General features: G+C 40.2%; 1 protein-coding gene across 6 annotated transcripts in view; it reads left to right on the forward strand.

Moving 5' to 3' along the window:
• The window catches only part of LOC139357930 (anaphase promoting complex subunit 1), a 131215-nt gene that overhangs the window by 23736 nt on the left and 92551 nt on the right, over positions 1 to 14928 (forward strand). For all 6 annotated transcript variants that reach the window (XM_071077107.1, XM_071077103.1, XM_071077105.1 and 3 more), the window contains exons 10-14: positions 983 to 1192; positions 5534 to 5629; positions 7370 to 7460; positions 7583 to 7648; positions 14071 to 14205. In XM_071077107.1, the coding sequence (XP_070933208.1) occupies positions 983 to 1192; positions 5534 to 5629; positions 7370 to 7460; positions 7583 to 7648; positions 14071 to 14205 (598 nt within the window). The remainder of the gene's footprint in view (positions 1 to 982; positions 1193 to 5533; positions 5630 to 7369; positions 7461 to 7582; positions 7649 to 14070; positions 14206 to 14928) is intronic.

The raw sequence follows: 14928 nt of genomic DNA on the forward strand, positions 1-14928 counted from the left end.
AGCCACTTTTACTAAGATAGCTAAGTTTACCATGCCACATTCTTTTGAATGTGTCTTTCCTGAGTCGTGTTTGAAGCTGCCACATTCTTTCCTGAGTCATATTTTGAAGCTGCCTATGCTCGTCCTAAGATTAGTTGCCTCGTTTCTACCACTGTGTGGGCAACAGTTTGATGAATATTAATTCCCAAAATATTGTGGCACTATTTTACTTTTGCCTTAATTTATGTTCGTTTTTCTTTTTTCTTTTTCTTTGTTATTTGGTACCTAAATGTATCTATCCTCTATATAGATATATATTTAAATCACCAGCTATCTATGTCTGGTGCTACAGGGACATTGTTTTGCTGATATATATATGTCTGACTATACAGGGACATAGTTTAGAGCTTTTTGAATAATCAGTTCATTTTCTTTTTTTTTTTTTTTTTTTGAGACGGAGTCTCGCTGTGTCGCCCAGGCTGGAGTGCAGTGGCCGGATCTCAGCTCACTGCAAGCTCTGCCTCCCGGGTTTTTACGCCATTCTCCTGCCTCAGCCTCCCGAGTACCCGGGACTACAGGCGCCCGCCACCTCGCCCGGCTAGTTTTTTGTATTTTTTAGTAGAGACGGGGTTTCACCGTGTTAGCCAGGATGGTCTCGAACTCCTGACCTCGTGATCCGCCCGTCTCGGCCTCCCAAAGTGCTGGGATTACAGGCTTGAGCCACCGCGCCTGGCCAATCAGTTCATTTTCTGAAAAAGAAGATGATCTAAGTTTTTAGTTTTAAAAGATGAGTTCTAATAAGAATTCTAAATCTTTGGAATATAGTAAAGCACATTGACATAAACCATTTAAATAGCTACTCCTTTTTGAAAAATTTTAATTTCTGACCTGGATTATGCCATGAATGCTCTTCTGTCTGTGGAATTTTGGGAAGTGTCATTGGAGTGTGTCATATAAGCCTGCCCTACTAACTGTGATGTACTCTCCTCTGTTTATTTTGCAGTCGTGCTCATTCTCCTGCCTTAGGAGTGCACTCTTTTTCAGGGGTGCAAAGGTTCAACATTTCAAGCCATAATCAGTCTCCAAAGAGACACAGTATTTCTCATTCTCCAAACAGTAATTCTAATGGCTCCTTTCTTGCACCAGAAACTGAGCCAATTGTTCCTGAACTGTGTATTGACCATTTGTGGACAGAAACGATGACTAATATAAGGTTCGTTGTATATATTATTGTATTCAAAGAAAAATCTTGCTAAAAGTCTTGGGAAATATATGGCATTTTGTTTAAAGTTTCCTTTTAATATGATCAGTTGTTTTTTTTTTTTTTTTTTGAGACGGAGTCTTGCTCTGTTGCCCAGGCTGGAGTCCAGTGGGGCGATCTAGGCTCACTGCAAGCTCCGCCTCTCAGGTTCATGCCATTCTCCCGCTTAAGCCTCCGGAGTAGCTGGGGCTACAGGTGCCACCGCCATACCCGGCTAATTTTTTTTTTTTTTTTTTGTATTTTTAGTAGAGACGGAGTTTCACCGTGTTAGCCAGGATGGTCTCGATCTCCTGACCTCGTGATCCACCCGCCTCGGCCTCCCAAAGTGCTGGGATTACAGGTGTGAGCCACCGTGCCCAGCCATGATCAGTTATTAATATATGTAAAAATATATAGAGATATGTATTAAGGCCACCTCAGTTTCAACAGAGGATATTAATGATATTAAAGTGATCATAGGCTGGACACAGTGGCTCATGCCTGTAATCCTAGCACTTTGGGAGGCTGAAGCAGGTGGATCACTTGAGCCTAGGAGTTTGAGGCCAGCCTGGCCAACATTGTGAAGCCCTGTCTCTACTAAAAATACAAAAATTAGCTGGATGTAGTGGTGTACACTCGTAATCCCAGCTACTCAGGTGGCCGAGACAGAATTGCTTGAACCAAGGAGGTAGAGGTTGCAGTGAGCTGAGATCGTGCCACTGCACTGCAGCCTGGGTGACAGAGTGAGACTCTATTTCAAAAAAAAAATAGTCATCATAAAAATATTATTTTGTCATCTGATATTTCTTCCTTTATAGTAATAATCTCTCAGATTTCAGGTGTTTTTTGTTCTAGGGAGAAACAATTTCTATCAATGAGGAAATGTGGGTTTTTAAGCATGTTTCCTAAGTTTTGTGTTCATATTAGTTGAGTGCCAGCTTTACTTTTTGGGAAACATAGCTTAGATCTCTGTTCTAGGTGACCTTTCTTCTTTTATATTCTCTTTAATAATTTATGTGTTAATTTATATGCCAATGTATATGCTAGTTAACAATCTAATAACTCACTGTCCCTGTCCTCAAAAGAGGCTGAAGGATGGTGACACCGGAGGGACTACTTTTGCTGGTAGGGCTTTGAAAGATGAATACGTATTTCTAGGCAGGTAAGTTGGGAAAGGCCACAGATGGCAGCTGAGATCAGAACAAAAGTGCTGGTGAATGCGTGGTGTGTTTAGGGAATTATAAGTACTCCCACTCTGGTTTGTGCAGAGGGAGGGAAAAGGCTAATGAAGAGGAGGCTTCCTAGGTGCAGTGGCCCACACCTGTAATCACTCACTTTGGGAGGCTGAGGCGGATGGATCACTTGAGCTCAGGAGTTCAAGACCAACCTGGCCAACGTGGTGAAACCACATGTCTACTACAAATACAAAAATTAGGTGTGATGGCATGCATCTGTAGTCCTAGCTACTCTGGAGTCTGAGGTGAGAGAATCATTTGAACCCGGGAGTTGGAGGTTGCAGTGAGCCAAGATCATACCACTGCACTCCAGCTTGGGCGACAGAGTGAGACAGTCTGGGGGTAAAAAAAAAGGAGGCTTGAGAGATTACTGATTGTCCTTTAGGCCTCTGGTCTATTTGATGACAGCGGTAAGAAGGCACTTTATAAGTGTGTTGGAAGTTTGAGAAAGAGCAGAACAATAAATGTGGAATTGTCAGCTCATAAGTGGTGATTGAGGTAAGAGAATTGGACTAGAATTGAAGAATTATTGTATTCAATAATTGTGTGTACATGTAGTATATAGACCTTTTCCCAAGGAGAGGGTTTTAACATTCCTTAGATTCTCAAAGGGATTTGTGGCCTCCAAATAGTTAAAATCTAGTGGTGTAGAATTAGAAGAGGGCTAGGAACTGAAGTCCTGGAAACTTAAGATTTGGGGAATGGAAAGAGACAAAACTGGCACAGAGAGACAAAGCAAAAGAGGTCAGATGGGAGAAGGAGCAGGAAATACAGAACACATAAAAGAGAGAGCATTTCAAGAATATGGAGATGCCAGTACTGCCAGGTACTGGTGAAGTGTGGCCCTGAGAGTTGAGCCCAGAGAGGAGGTGCCTGGGTGGCAGTGGGTTCCTTGGTGACCTTGGCCAGAGCATTTTAAGCTGGGAGGATGGCGGGGGAAAGTGGGGTAGAAAAAGTAAATGGGGACTGAGAAAATGAACATAGGCATACAGACTATTTTAAGGAGTTTGCCTTTGAGTGGGATTGAAGATACAAAATTAGAGGGAGTCTCGGTCAAGGAGAGTTTTGTTTTTGCTGAACTATAATAGAATTAGTTTTCATGACGTCTTGCCCCAGTATTTTCTTTTTCTCTTTTTTTGAGATAAGGTCTCACTCTGTCGCTCAGGCTGGAGTGCAGTGCCTCAATCACAGCTCACTGCAGCCTTGGCCTTCTGGGCTCAGGTGATTCCCCGACCTCAGCCTCCCAGGTAGCTGGGACTATAGGCACACACCACCATGCCAAACTAATTTTTTGTAATTTTTGTAGAGAAGGGATTTTGCCGTGATGCCCAGGCTGGTCTCAAACTCCTGGGCTCAAGCAATCTGCTTGCCTCTGCCTCCCAAAGTAATGGGATTACAGGTGTGAGCCACTGTGCCCCTGACCCCCAATATTTTCTTACTTGACCACAATACAAGTTTTATATCCAGTCAAATTGACAAGGTCTTTTATATACTCTAATGTTGAGTCCATTTTATATTTTAAGACTTTTAATGTGAAATAGTAGGCAAATGGACTATACTCAAGGGAAAGCACTGAAAATGCAGATGAGAGGAAATGATTGATGGAACAAGTAACCAGAAAGGTGCACAAGTGGTGAGATTAGGCTTGGGATAAAGAAGTGAAGGTTGATCAGATACGTAAGGCAGGAGGTTGAGCTCAAAGCTTAGAGCCTCGTTTTATCTGAAATATAAGGCAAATGCATCCTCTTAGAGAGAATGGAATGGGGGATAGGTAGTCTGAAGAAAGTAAAGATGTGGATACAATGTTGAAGTAGTCTCTGGTTTGTTTCTCATATATAAAATAAAAGTATCCTACAATTAAAAATCGTTTTTCTTTAAACTTATTTGTAAGTTGAATATATTATAGATTCTTATTTATTAGATTTATGGGTCTTCTGTAGCACTTTATTTGTTTATTTTTTGAGACGGAGTTTCACTCTTGTTGCCCAGGCTGGAGTGCAATGGCACGATCTCGGCTCAACACAACCCTCCCAGGTTCAAGTGATTCTTCTGCCTCAGCCTCCCGAGTAGCTGGGATTACAGGCACGTGCCACCACGCCTGGCTAATTTTGTATTTTTAGTAGAGACGGGGTTTCTCCATGTTGGTCAGACTGGTCTCGGACTTCTGACCTCAGGTGATCCAACCACCTTGGCCTCCCAAAGTGCTGGGATTACAGGTGTGAGCCACCACACCTGGCCTTCTATAGCACTTTAGAAGGAAAGGTTTGGGAATTAGAGACATGATTTCAAAAAGAGATGTGAATGAGGCCTAATCTGAGAAGGAGAGAGGGGTAGATAGGAGAAATAGCATTATGAAAGATCTGACCCTTTGAGGGATAGGAATTCAAGTTTGCATGCATTACTTTACAAGTAGTAGCTTAGTTTGCATTACTTTACAGGTAGCTAGCTTACATTGCATGTAATTTAAAAGTTCATCAGTAATTGTTAAATTTATTGTAGATATCCCCAACAAAGCTGTCTAATGAGCTCATAGTCAAAGAACTGAAAGGATCTTAGAACACGATTAGAACATAATCAAAGAACTGAAAAGATCATGAAGTTTAATTCTTAGAAATGTTTGTGTCTTCAAGATTATTGCTTGACCTAAGTAGTTTTTAGATTTCTTGCAGGATATTTTCAAAGACTTTTTTTTTTTTTTTTTTTTTTTTTTTTTTTGAGATGGAGTCTTGCTCTGTCGCCCAGGCTGAAGTGCAGTGGCGTGATCTCGGCTCACTGCAAGCCCTGCCTCGTGGGTTCACACCATTCTCCTGCCTCAGTCTCTAGAGTAGCTGGGACCACAGGCGCCCGCCACCATGCCTTGCTAATTTATTTTGTATTTTTAGTAGAGACGGGGTTTCACCGTGTTAGCCAGTACAGTCTGGATCTCCCGACCTCGTGATCCCCCTGCCTCGGCCTCCCAAAGTGCTGGGGTTACAGGCATGAGCCACCACGCCTGGCCTCAAAGACTTCTAGTAGTTAGTTACTGTGGTAGATTCTTGGACCAGTGCTGATAGTTACTTTATTAATGTATCTATTATAGAGAGAAAAATTCACAAGCCTCAAAAGTGTTTATTACATCTGACCTATGTGGACAAAAGTTCCTGTGCTTTTTAGTGGAGTCCCAGCTCCAGTTACGGTAAGTGTATGTGTTTCCCATTGTTTCTGTGTAAATAACTCAGCACTCCTTTTTCTTTTTCTTTTCTTTCCTTTTTTTGGGTAAGTAGTTTTATTTAGAAATAATTTACATGTCATAAAATTAACATGTTTTAACTGTACAAATAAATGATTTTTAGTAAATTACAGTGTTACACAACCATCACCACAACCCCAATTTTACAAGATTTATATCACCATACAAAGATTTTCCTTGTGCTTGTTTGCAGTCAGTCTTGTTCGCATTTCCAGCGTCAGGCAACCATGCGAGGCTTCTGCCTTTATAGATTAGTTTTTTCTGGACATTTATATATATATAATGTATGTACACACAGTGTATGTAGCTTTTTGTGTTTAGCTTTCACTTAGCATGATGTTTTTAGGATCCACCATTTAGTAACATGTACCATTTTGTTTTTGTTTTTTTTTTTTTTTTGTTTGAGACGGAGTCTCGCTCTGTCGCCCAGGCTGGAGTGCAGTGGCCGGATCTCAGCTCACTGCAAGCTCCACCTCCTGGGTTTATGCCATTCTCCTGCCTCAGCCTCCCGAGTAGCTGGGAGTACAGGCGCCCGCCACCTCACCCGGCTAGTTTTTTGTATTTTGAGTAGAGACGGGGTTTCACCGTGTTAGCCAGGATGGTCTCGATCTCCTGACCTCGTGATCCGCCCGTCTCGGCCTCCCAAAGTGCTGGGGTTACAGGCTTGAGCCACTGCGCCCGGCCACATGTACCATTATTTCATACCTATTGCTATGTAATAGTCCATTGTATAGATCTACCATGTTTTGTTTATCTGTTCATCAGTTGATGGACTTTTGGTTTATTTCCACCTCTTGACTACTGAGAATTATGACAGTATGAACAGATGAGCAAAAGTCTTGAGCAAAAATGTGGACATACGTGATTTTATTTTTCTTGAGTAAATACCTAGGGTTGGGTTGTTGGGTTGAATGGTAAATTCATGTTTAACTTTTTAAGAAATCACCAAACTGTTTTCCAAATAGCCTGTATCATTTTATATTCCCACCAGCAAAATATGAAGGTTGATATCTCTTTATCCTTGACAGGATTGGATAGCATCACACTCTTTGATTGTAGCCATTTTCTAGTGGTTGTGGAGTGGCTTTCATTTGCTTTTCTCTAATGCATTCTGATGTTGATCATCTCATAAAGTTATTAGCCATTCATTTATCTTCTTAGGTAAAATATCTATTCAGATCTTTTGCCCATTTATTTACCTTCATATTTTGAAATATGATAGATCACAGCAAGTTACAAAATAGTAAACAAGTCCTGTATACCTTGCATTCTTTTTCCCTCATAGGTAACCTCTTATATAACTATATAATACATTATCATAACCAGGAAGTAGATGATCTACACACTTTATTTCAAATTTCATCAATTTGACTGTGCTCATTTATGTGTATATATGGTTCTATGCAGTTTTTTCACGTGTAGATGTGTGTAAATACCACCACCATCAAGATACAAAACATCTTTGTCTCTCTTACGTTAACTCCTTATAGTCACATACGCCATTACCCACCGACCCTGGCAACCACTAATTCTCTATGTTGATAATTTGACATTTGTGAATGTTACATAAATGGGCTCATACAATATATAAACTTTTGAGATTGTCTTTTTCTGTTCAGCATAATACTTTTAATACTCATACAGGTTGTTGCATGTATCAAGTTTCTTTTTTATTTCATTATTTAGCTGTGTAAAGTTTCAAGAGAGTAATGATAAAACCCAGCTCATCTTTGGTTCAGTGACCAACATACCAGCAAAGGATGCAGCACCAGTGGAGGTAATGTAGGCACATTTGAGAAGTTGAAAATTATTATGCCTCAGATTTTTTCAGTCAAAAAATCTGTTAATTTGCTCAGATTGGGAAATAAATTTTTTGTCTTTTTTTTTTTTTTTTTTTAGAAAATAGACACCATGCTGGTCTTGGAAGGCAGTGGAAACCTGGTGCTATACACAGGAGTGGTTCGGGTAAGCCAAAAATAGCACTCCATGCATTTAGTAGGACTTCAGACTGCCTCTATGAATATATATATATTTTTTTTTGAGACGGAGTCCGCCCAGGCTGCAGTGCGGTGGCGTCATCTCAGCTCACTGCAGGCTCCGCCTCCCGGGTTCACGCCATTCTCCTGCCTCAGCCTCCCGAGTAGCTGGGACTACAGGGGCCCGCCACAACACCCGGCTAATTTTTTGTATTTTTTAGTAGAGACAGGGTTTCACCATGTTAGCCAGGATGGTCTCGATCTCCTGACCTCGTGATCTGCCTGCCTCGGCCTCCCAAAGTGCTGGGATTACAGGCGTGAGCCACCGCGCCCGGCCTCTATGAATATTTTGAATGTTACTTTAGATTGATATTTTAAATTTGTTGTATTCCTGCCTGCACAATTTGGCAGAAGATTTTTGTTACTAATTCTCAGTGCAGCTTCCCATTCAGGTGGGTCCTAATTTGGAGGGTTATGGCTCACTGCTATTAAATGCGTTGGCACTCTAAACCTGTCACAGATGGGAAACTTTTTTTTTTTAAAGTTAAACTAGTTTTGAAATTGAAGCATGGGTACCTTTGGTAAGTACTAAAGTTCTGGTAAAGTTTCATTATATTAAATGTATATGTTGGCTGTATTTTTTTAACATTTGTGAAATATACACAGAGAATGTACATTTTACAAATTTAAATTATGAAATTTAAATACACACATGCAATTTGAATAGTAATGAAGTGAATATTCATATACCCAGTATGCTGGTTGAGAAATAGAATATTGCCAGTATCCTTATTTTTATTATGTTCTTTTCTGATTGCGTCCCATCTTCCCTTGCCCTCGAGATAGAAGAATCCTGATTTTGTGATAAATCAGTTGTTCATATTACTAGTTTTTACAGTTATGTATGTATCACTAAAAGATGCATTATTTAGTTTTCCTTGTTTTTGAATTTTTATATAGAAAAGAGACCGTGTATTCTCCTCTGATGTACTTATTTTGCTCAACATTATATTTATTTTAGATTTGTCTGTTGATGCGTAGTGTTGTTTACTCATTCAGTGTTAGGTATATATTTAATAGTGTTCCATCGTACCTCGTTTTGTGCTTTGTTTTATTGTACTTCACAGATACTGCATATTGTTTTTACAGAATGAAGGTTTGTGGCAACTTTGTGTTGAACAAGTCTGTTGGTCCCAGTTTTCCAGCAGCATGTGCTCATTTTGTGTCTCTGTTTCATATTTTGATAATTCTTGCAATATTTCAAACCTTTTTGTTATTAGCTTATCTGTTATGATGATCTGTGATCAATGGTCTTTGATGTTACTATTGGAATTGTTTTGGGGCACCATGAACTGTACCCATATAAGATGAGGAACTTAATTGATAAATGTTTTGTGTGGTCTGCCTGATCATTTGACCCCTTTCCTGTCTCTGTCCCTCCTCCTGTCTCCCTATATCCTGAGACAAAACAATATTGCAATTAGACTAATTGGCCGGGTGCAGAGGCTCACGCCTGTAATCCCAGCACTTTGGGAGGCCGAGGCGGGTGGATCACGAGGTCAGGAGATTGAGACCATCCTGGCTAACACGGTGAAACACCGTCTCTATTAAAAAATACAAAAAATTAGCTGGGCGTGGTGATGGGTGCCTGTAGTCCCAGCTACTTGGGAGGCTGAGGCAAGAGAATGACCTGAACCCGGGAGGCGGAGGTTGCAGTGAGCTGAGATCGTGCCACTGCACTCCAGCCTGGGCGACAGAGCCAGACTCTGTCTCAAAAAAAAAAAAAAAAAAGAAATTAGAAATTAGACTAGTTAGTAACCTTGTAATGGCCTCTTAAGTTTTCAAATGAAAGGAAGAATCACAAGTTTCTCACTTTAAATAAAAAAACTAGAAACGATTAAGCTTAGTGAGGAAGGCATGTTGAAAGCTGAGATAGGTTGAGAGCCAGACCACTTGTGAATGAGAGCCAACTTGTTCATGCAAAAGAGAAGCTCTTGAAGGAAATTAAAAGCGCTATTTCAGTGAACATGGCAACTGATAAAGCAAAGCAGCCTTTTCACCGATATGAAGAAAGTTTTAGTGTCTGGACAGAAGATCAAACAAACCGTAACATTCCCTTATGCTGAAGTTGAATCCACAGCAAGACCCTAACTCTCTTCAATTCTGTGATGGCCGAGAAAGGTGAAGAAGATGCAGACGAAAAGTTGTAAGCTAACAGAGATTGATTCTTGAGGTTTAAGGAAAAAAGCCCTCCCCATAACACAGAAGTGCAAGGTGAAGCAGCATGTGCTGATGTAGAAGCTGCTAAGATAATTGACGCAGGTGGCTACACTAAACAGATTTTCAGTGTGGATGCAACAGCTTTCTTTTGGAAGAAGATGCCATCTAGGACTTTCATAACCTGAGAGAAGTTAGTCCCTGGCTTCAAAGGACAGTCTTACCCTCTTGTTAGGGGCTAATGCAGCTGGTGACTTTAAGTTGAAGCCAGTGCTCATGTACCATTCCAAAAATCTTAGGGCCCTTAAGAATTAGGCCAAGTCTGCTCTGCCTGGGCTCTATAAATGGAGCAACAAAGACTGGATGGCACGACTGTTTATAGCATGGTTTACTGAATATGTTAAGCCCACTATTGAGACTATTGCTCAGAAAAAAGATTCCTTTCAAAATATTACCGCGCATTGATAGTGCATCTCGTCATCTAAGATCTCTGAGGGAGATGTACAGGAGATGAATGTTGTTTTCATGCCTGCTGACACATCTGTTCTGCAGCCTGTGAAGGAGTAATTTTGACTTTCAAGTCTTACTATGAAATACATTATTTAACTAGAACTGCCATAGATAGTGATTCCTTTAAGGGATCTGGCAAAGTCCATTGAAAACCTTCTGAGCCGGGTTCAGTGGCTCACGCCTGTAATCCCAGCACTTTGGGAGGCCGAGGGAGGCGGATCACAAGGTCAGGAAATTGAGACCATCCTGGCTAACAGTGAAACCCTGTCTCTACTGAAAATACAAAAAATTAGCCGGGGATAGTGGTGGGAGCCTATATATAGTCCCAGCTACTTGGCGAGGCTGAGGTAGGAGAATGGCGTGAACCCAGGAGGCGGAGCTTGCGGTGAGCCAAGATCGCACCACTCCAGCCTGGGTGACAGAGCGAGACTCCGTCTCAAAAAAAAAAAAAAAAAAAAAAAAAAAACAACCTTCTGGAAAGGATTCACCTTTCTAGATGCCATTAAGAATCTTCATAATTCATGGGAGGAGGACAAAATATCAACATAAACAGGAATTTGGAAGAAGTTGGTTCCCACCCTCATGGATGACTTTGAGGGGCTCAAAACTTCATTGGAGGAAGTCATTGCAGATGTGGTGGAAATAGCAAGATAATTAGAATTAGAAGTAGAGCCTTAAAATGTGACTAAACTGCCAAAATCTTATGATTAAACCTAAACAGAATTGCCACACTTGAACAGAATTGCCAGAATCTTATGATCAAACTTGAAGAGTTGCTTCTTCTGGATGAGCAAAGAAAGTGGGAATATACAGAAAACAAATATTAAATGGCAGATTTAAATCCCACTAGGCCACTAATTAAATACAATGGTCTAACACAAATAACAGAGACTAGCAGAAGGGATTAGAAAATACAGCCCAACTATATGTTGGTTATAAGAAGCTTTCTTCGAATATAATGACATAGGTAAGTTAAAGGATGGAAAAAAGATATATTATGCAAACAATAATCAAAAGATAGCTGGAGTCACTATAAAGTGGGAAAAAAAAATGACCAGGAACAGCTCACGCCTGTAATCCCAGCACTCTGGGAGGCCGAGGCGGGCGGATCACAAGGTCAGGAGATCGAGACCACAGTGAAACCCCGTCTCTACTAAAAAAAAAAAAAAAAAAAAAAAAAAAAAAAAAAAAAAAAAAATGACCAGGAACAAAGAGAGACTTTAGTTAAAGGGCCAAATCACCAAGAAGGCACCCTTGAATATTTTATAAATGTCAGTTCATTCCATTTGGTTGATAATGTTGTTCATGTCCTCTCCATCCTTGGCAATTTCTTTTCTTTTTTTTTGATACAGTGTCTCTCTCTGTCACTCACGCTAGAGTGCAGTGGTCAGATCACAGCTTACTGCACCCGTGACCTTGTGACTCATGCAGTCCTCCCACCTCAGCCTCCCAAAGTGCTGGGATATTACAGACATGGGCCACCGCACCCAGCCTGGCAAACTTTTTATGTAGGAGTTCAGACAAGTATCTTAGCCTCTATGGGCCACACGCAGTCTCTGTTACATATTTGTCTTTTTTTTTTTTTTTTTTCCTTAACCATTTAAGTACGTAAAACCTATTCTTAGCTCACAGACTGTACAAAAACAGGATACAAGCCAGATTTGGTCATGGAACATAGTTTGCTGACCAAGGATCTAAATAGATGCAGAGATATCATTTGATGAAATCAAATATCTGTGATAAAAAAAATTCTCAGCAAACTAGAAATAGAAGGGGACTTCCTCAAATAGATGAGGGACATTCAAAATTTTCACTGTGCCTCCTGGTGAGGAGGAAGGGAGGGCCATGACTTTTTTCTTGGTGTTTGCAAAGAGTAGGGCAGGTATAGTGAAAAGTTTCTGTCCTGATTGGACACTCTTTTCCCAACACTTTGGCTGGAAAGAGTAAGAGTTTCTTAGGGCCTGTTTTGTCTGTGAACATTGGAATGTCTGTGTTGCAGACACTTTGAAAGCCTGAGGCGTGGTTATGTAAGGAGTCAAAAAAACCAAAAACCTAGGGAATTCATCATTAGGTCATTCCTGGGTCTCAGGTTACTAGCCAGTTGGTCTTCTTTTCTTTACTTTTTCAGAATCTTCTGTTAGTTGCATTATAAATTTTATTCAGTTTTTTTTTTCTTTTTGATGATTAATGAGGGAAATAGCATGGTATGTGCTTATCCCATCTTCTCATAAATTAGAGGTTTGAGGTAGCTTTTAAAAAATTATGCATAACTAGTTCTCACTGTTATTTTTGTTTTTTAAGCCTAAGGATTTTATTGGTGCAACTCCTATTATTTTGTTAGCTTTTGAGTAGTGTAGTAACATGAATATATATATTGTTAAGATCTCATTTTAGTTCTGAGCATCTCCTTTTTAGTCTTATCACGTTTTCAGCCTGTACAGATGTGAATTTCTGTTTTTCCTAAGTACCCTACAGATAGCCAAAATAAGGAGTGGTTAGCATGAATTGTCAACTCATTCTTTTTTTTTTTTGAGACGGAGTTTCACTCTTGTTGCCCAGGCTGGAGTGCAATGGCACAGTCTCGTCTCACTGCAACCTCCGTCTCCTGGGTTGAAGCAGTTCTCGTGCCTCAGCCTCCCAAGTAGCTGGAACTACAGGTGTATGCCACCACGCCCAGCTAATTTTTGTATTTTTAGTAGAGATGGGATTTCACCATGTTGGCCAGGCTGGTCTTGGACTCCTGACCTCAGGCGATCCACCTACCTCAGCCTCCCAAAGTGCTGGGATTACAGGCATGAGCCATCGTGCCCTGCTGACTCATTTTTTTTAAGATCAAAGAATTTATTCTAATTTATATAGAGTATTTTTGAGGAAGAAATAATTGAGAGTTTATTATTGAAGGCAGATTGTGTGCTGGAGAGCAATTTGAATAGGTTGGATTTAATTTCTTGAGCATTATCTGACCTTATTTTCTAAGCCCCTGGGGGATAATTGGTGCTCTTTCTCTCAAGATTTGAGACTTCTAAGATTGTTGCCTATAGTCTCTGAAAGCTTAGTGTTCTTACTGTCTTTATGACCAAAAGGTAGAAGAGTGCATAGTGTACAGATTTTTATAGAATGTGTTGACTATATTAACATTCCTCTCCTTGCCTGCAAAAAAAAGTCTTCAGTAATGAAGAGAAGGAATCCAACCAAGAGAAATTATACCAAGTTGTGGGAGACCTAGGTGGGCAGATCGCTTCAGCCCAGAAGTTCAAGACCAGCCTGCATAACATGGTGAAACCCTGTCTCTACCAAAAAATACAAAATTAACCAAGTGTAGTGACATGTGCCTGTAGTTCCAGCTACTCTGGAGGCTGAGGGGGAGGATCACTTGAGCCTGGTAGGTTGAGGCTGCAGTGAGCTGAGATCATGCCACTGTACTCCAGCCAGGGTGAAAGAGTGAGATCTTGTCTCAAAAAAAACAAAAACAAAAACAAAAACCCAAAATTATACCAAAATATTTGCAGTTGGATGGTGGAATTGGATAGATTATTGACATTTGAATTGTTTCTTTGTTGTGTTTGGTGAGCATAAACTTAGAAATATCAAAAGAAATATATGTTTACGTTCCTTAACATTTTATTTAAGGATATGATGCATTAAAAGCAATATTTTTTTTCCGCATGTTTTTATTGCTTAAAGGTGGGAAAGGTTTTTATTCCTGGACTGCCAGCTCCTTCTCTGACGATGTCCAACACAATGCCTCGGCCCAGTACTCCACTTGACGGCGTTAGTACTCCAAAGCCTCTTAGTAAACTCCTTGGATCATTGGATGAGGTAAGAAATGGACTAGGTGTTGTCAGAAAGTTAACATTTTTTTAAAGAAGTTTGGTCAAATATTAGTTCTTTCCATGGTTAACTTAATTTTAGTTAGTACTTGGAGAATAAATGTTTTCAAACAGGAGTGATTCAGTTAACATACATTGACCTCCCTCGTGATGTGTGTGATACTTTTTGAAGGTGCTGGAGAGATGGAAATGATACATTCTTTTCCATCTAGGGATCTCACAATTGTGTGGAGTTGATGTACTGTCTGCATAAGAAATTAGAATTTAAGAAAGACTCATGACTTACGAATGAGGAAAAGAGAGTACCATCGTTGATTGACTGATGGGAAGATAACATCCAATGGAAGGACATGGCAAAATCAAAGCCTCATCTCTGAGGCTGTCAGTCTTGGTTTGGACCTTGGGGATGAGTAGGATATCTGTAGGTAGAAAGGAACATTCAGGGCAAGGAGGAATCACACAGGCACAGGCAGGAAGGCCAGATAATGTGGAACATTTTTTAGTGGATATTTGTATCTTCATCTCCTAATCATTAGTTAAGGACTCAATAAATCTGTAGAATAAATACTTATAAAAGTACAAGTAGGGTGCGGCAGGATAGAGTTTGGATAACAATACTCTTTTTTGAGCATTTTCTATGTGCTAGGCATTGTTCTCAGTGCTTTATTAGTATTAACTATTTCCTTAGAACAGCTTTATTGAGAAGATACTA

This window comes from Macaca nemestrina, chromosome 13, assembly GCF_043159975.1.
Source record: "Macaca nemestrina isolate mMacNem1 chromosome 13, mMacNem.hap1, whole genome shotgun sequence".
Taxonomy (NCBI): Eukaryota; Metazoa; Chordata; class Mammalia; order Primates; family Cercopithecidae; genus Macaca; species Macaca nemestrina.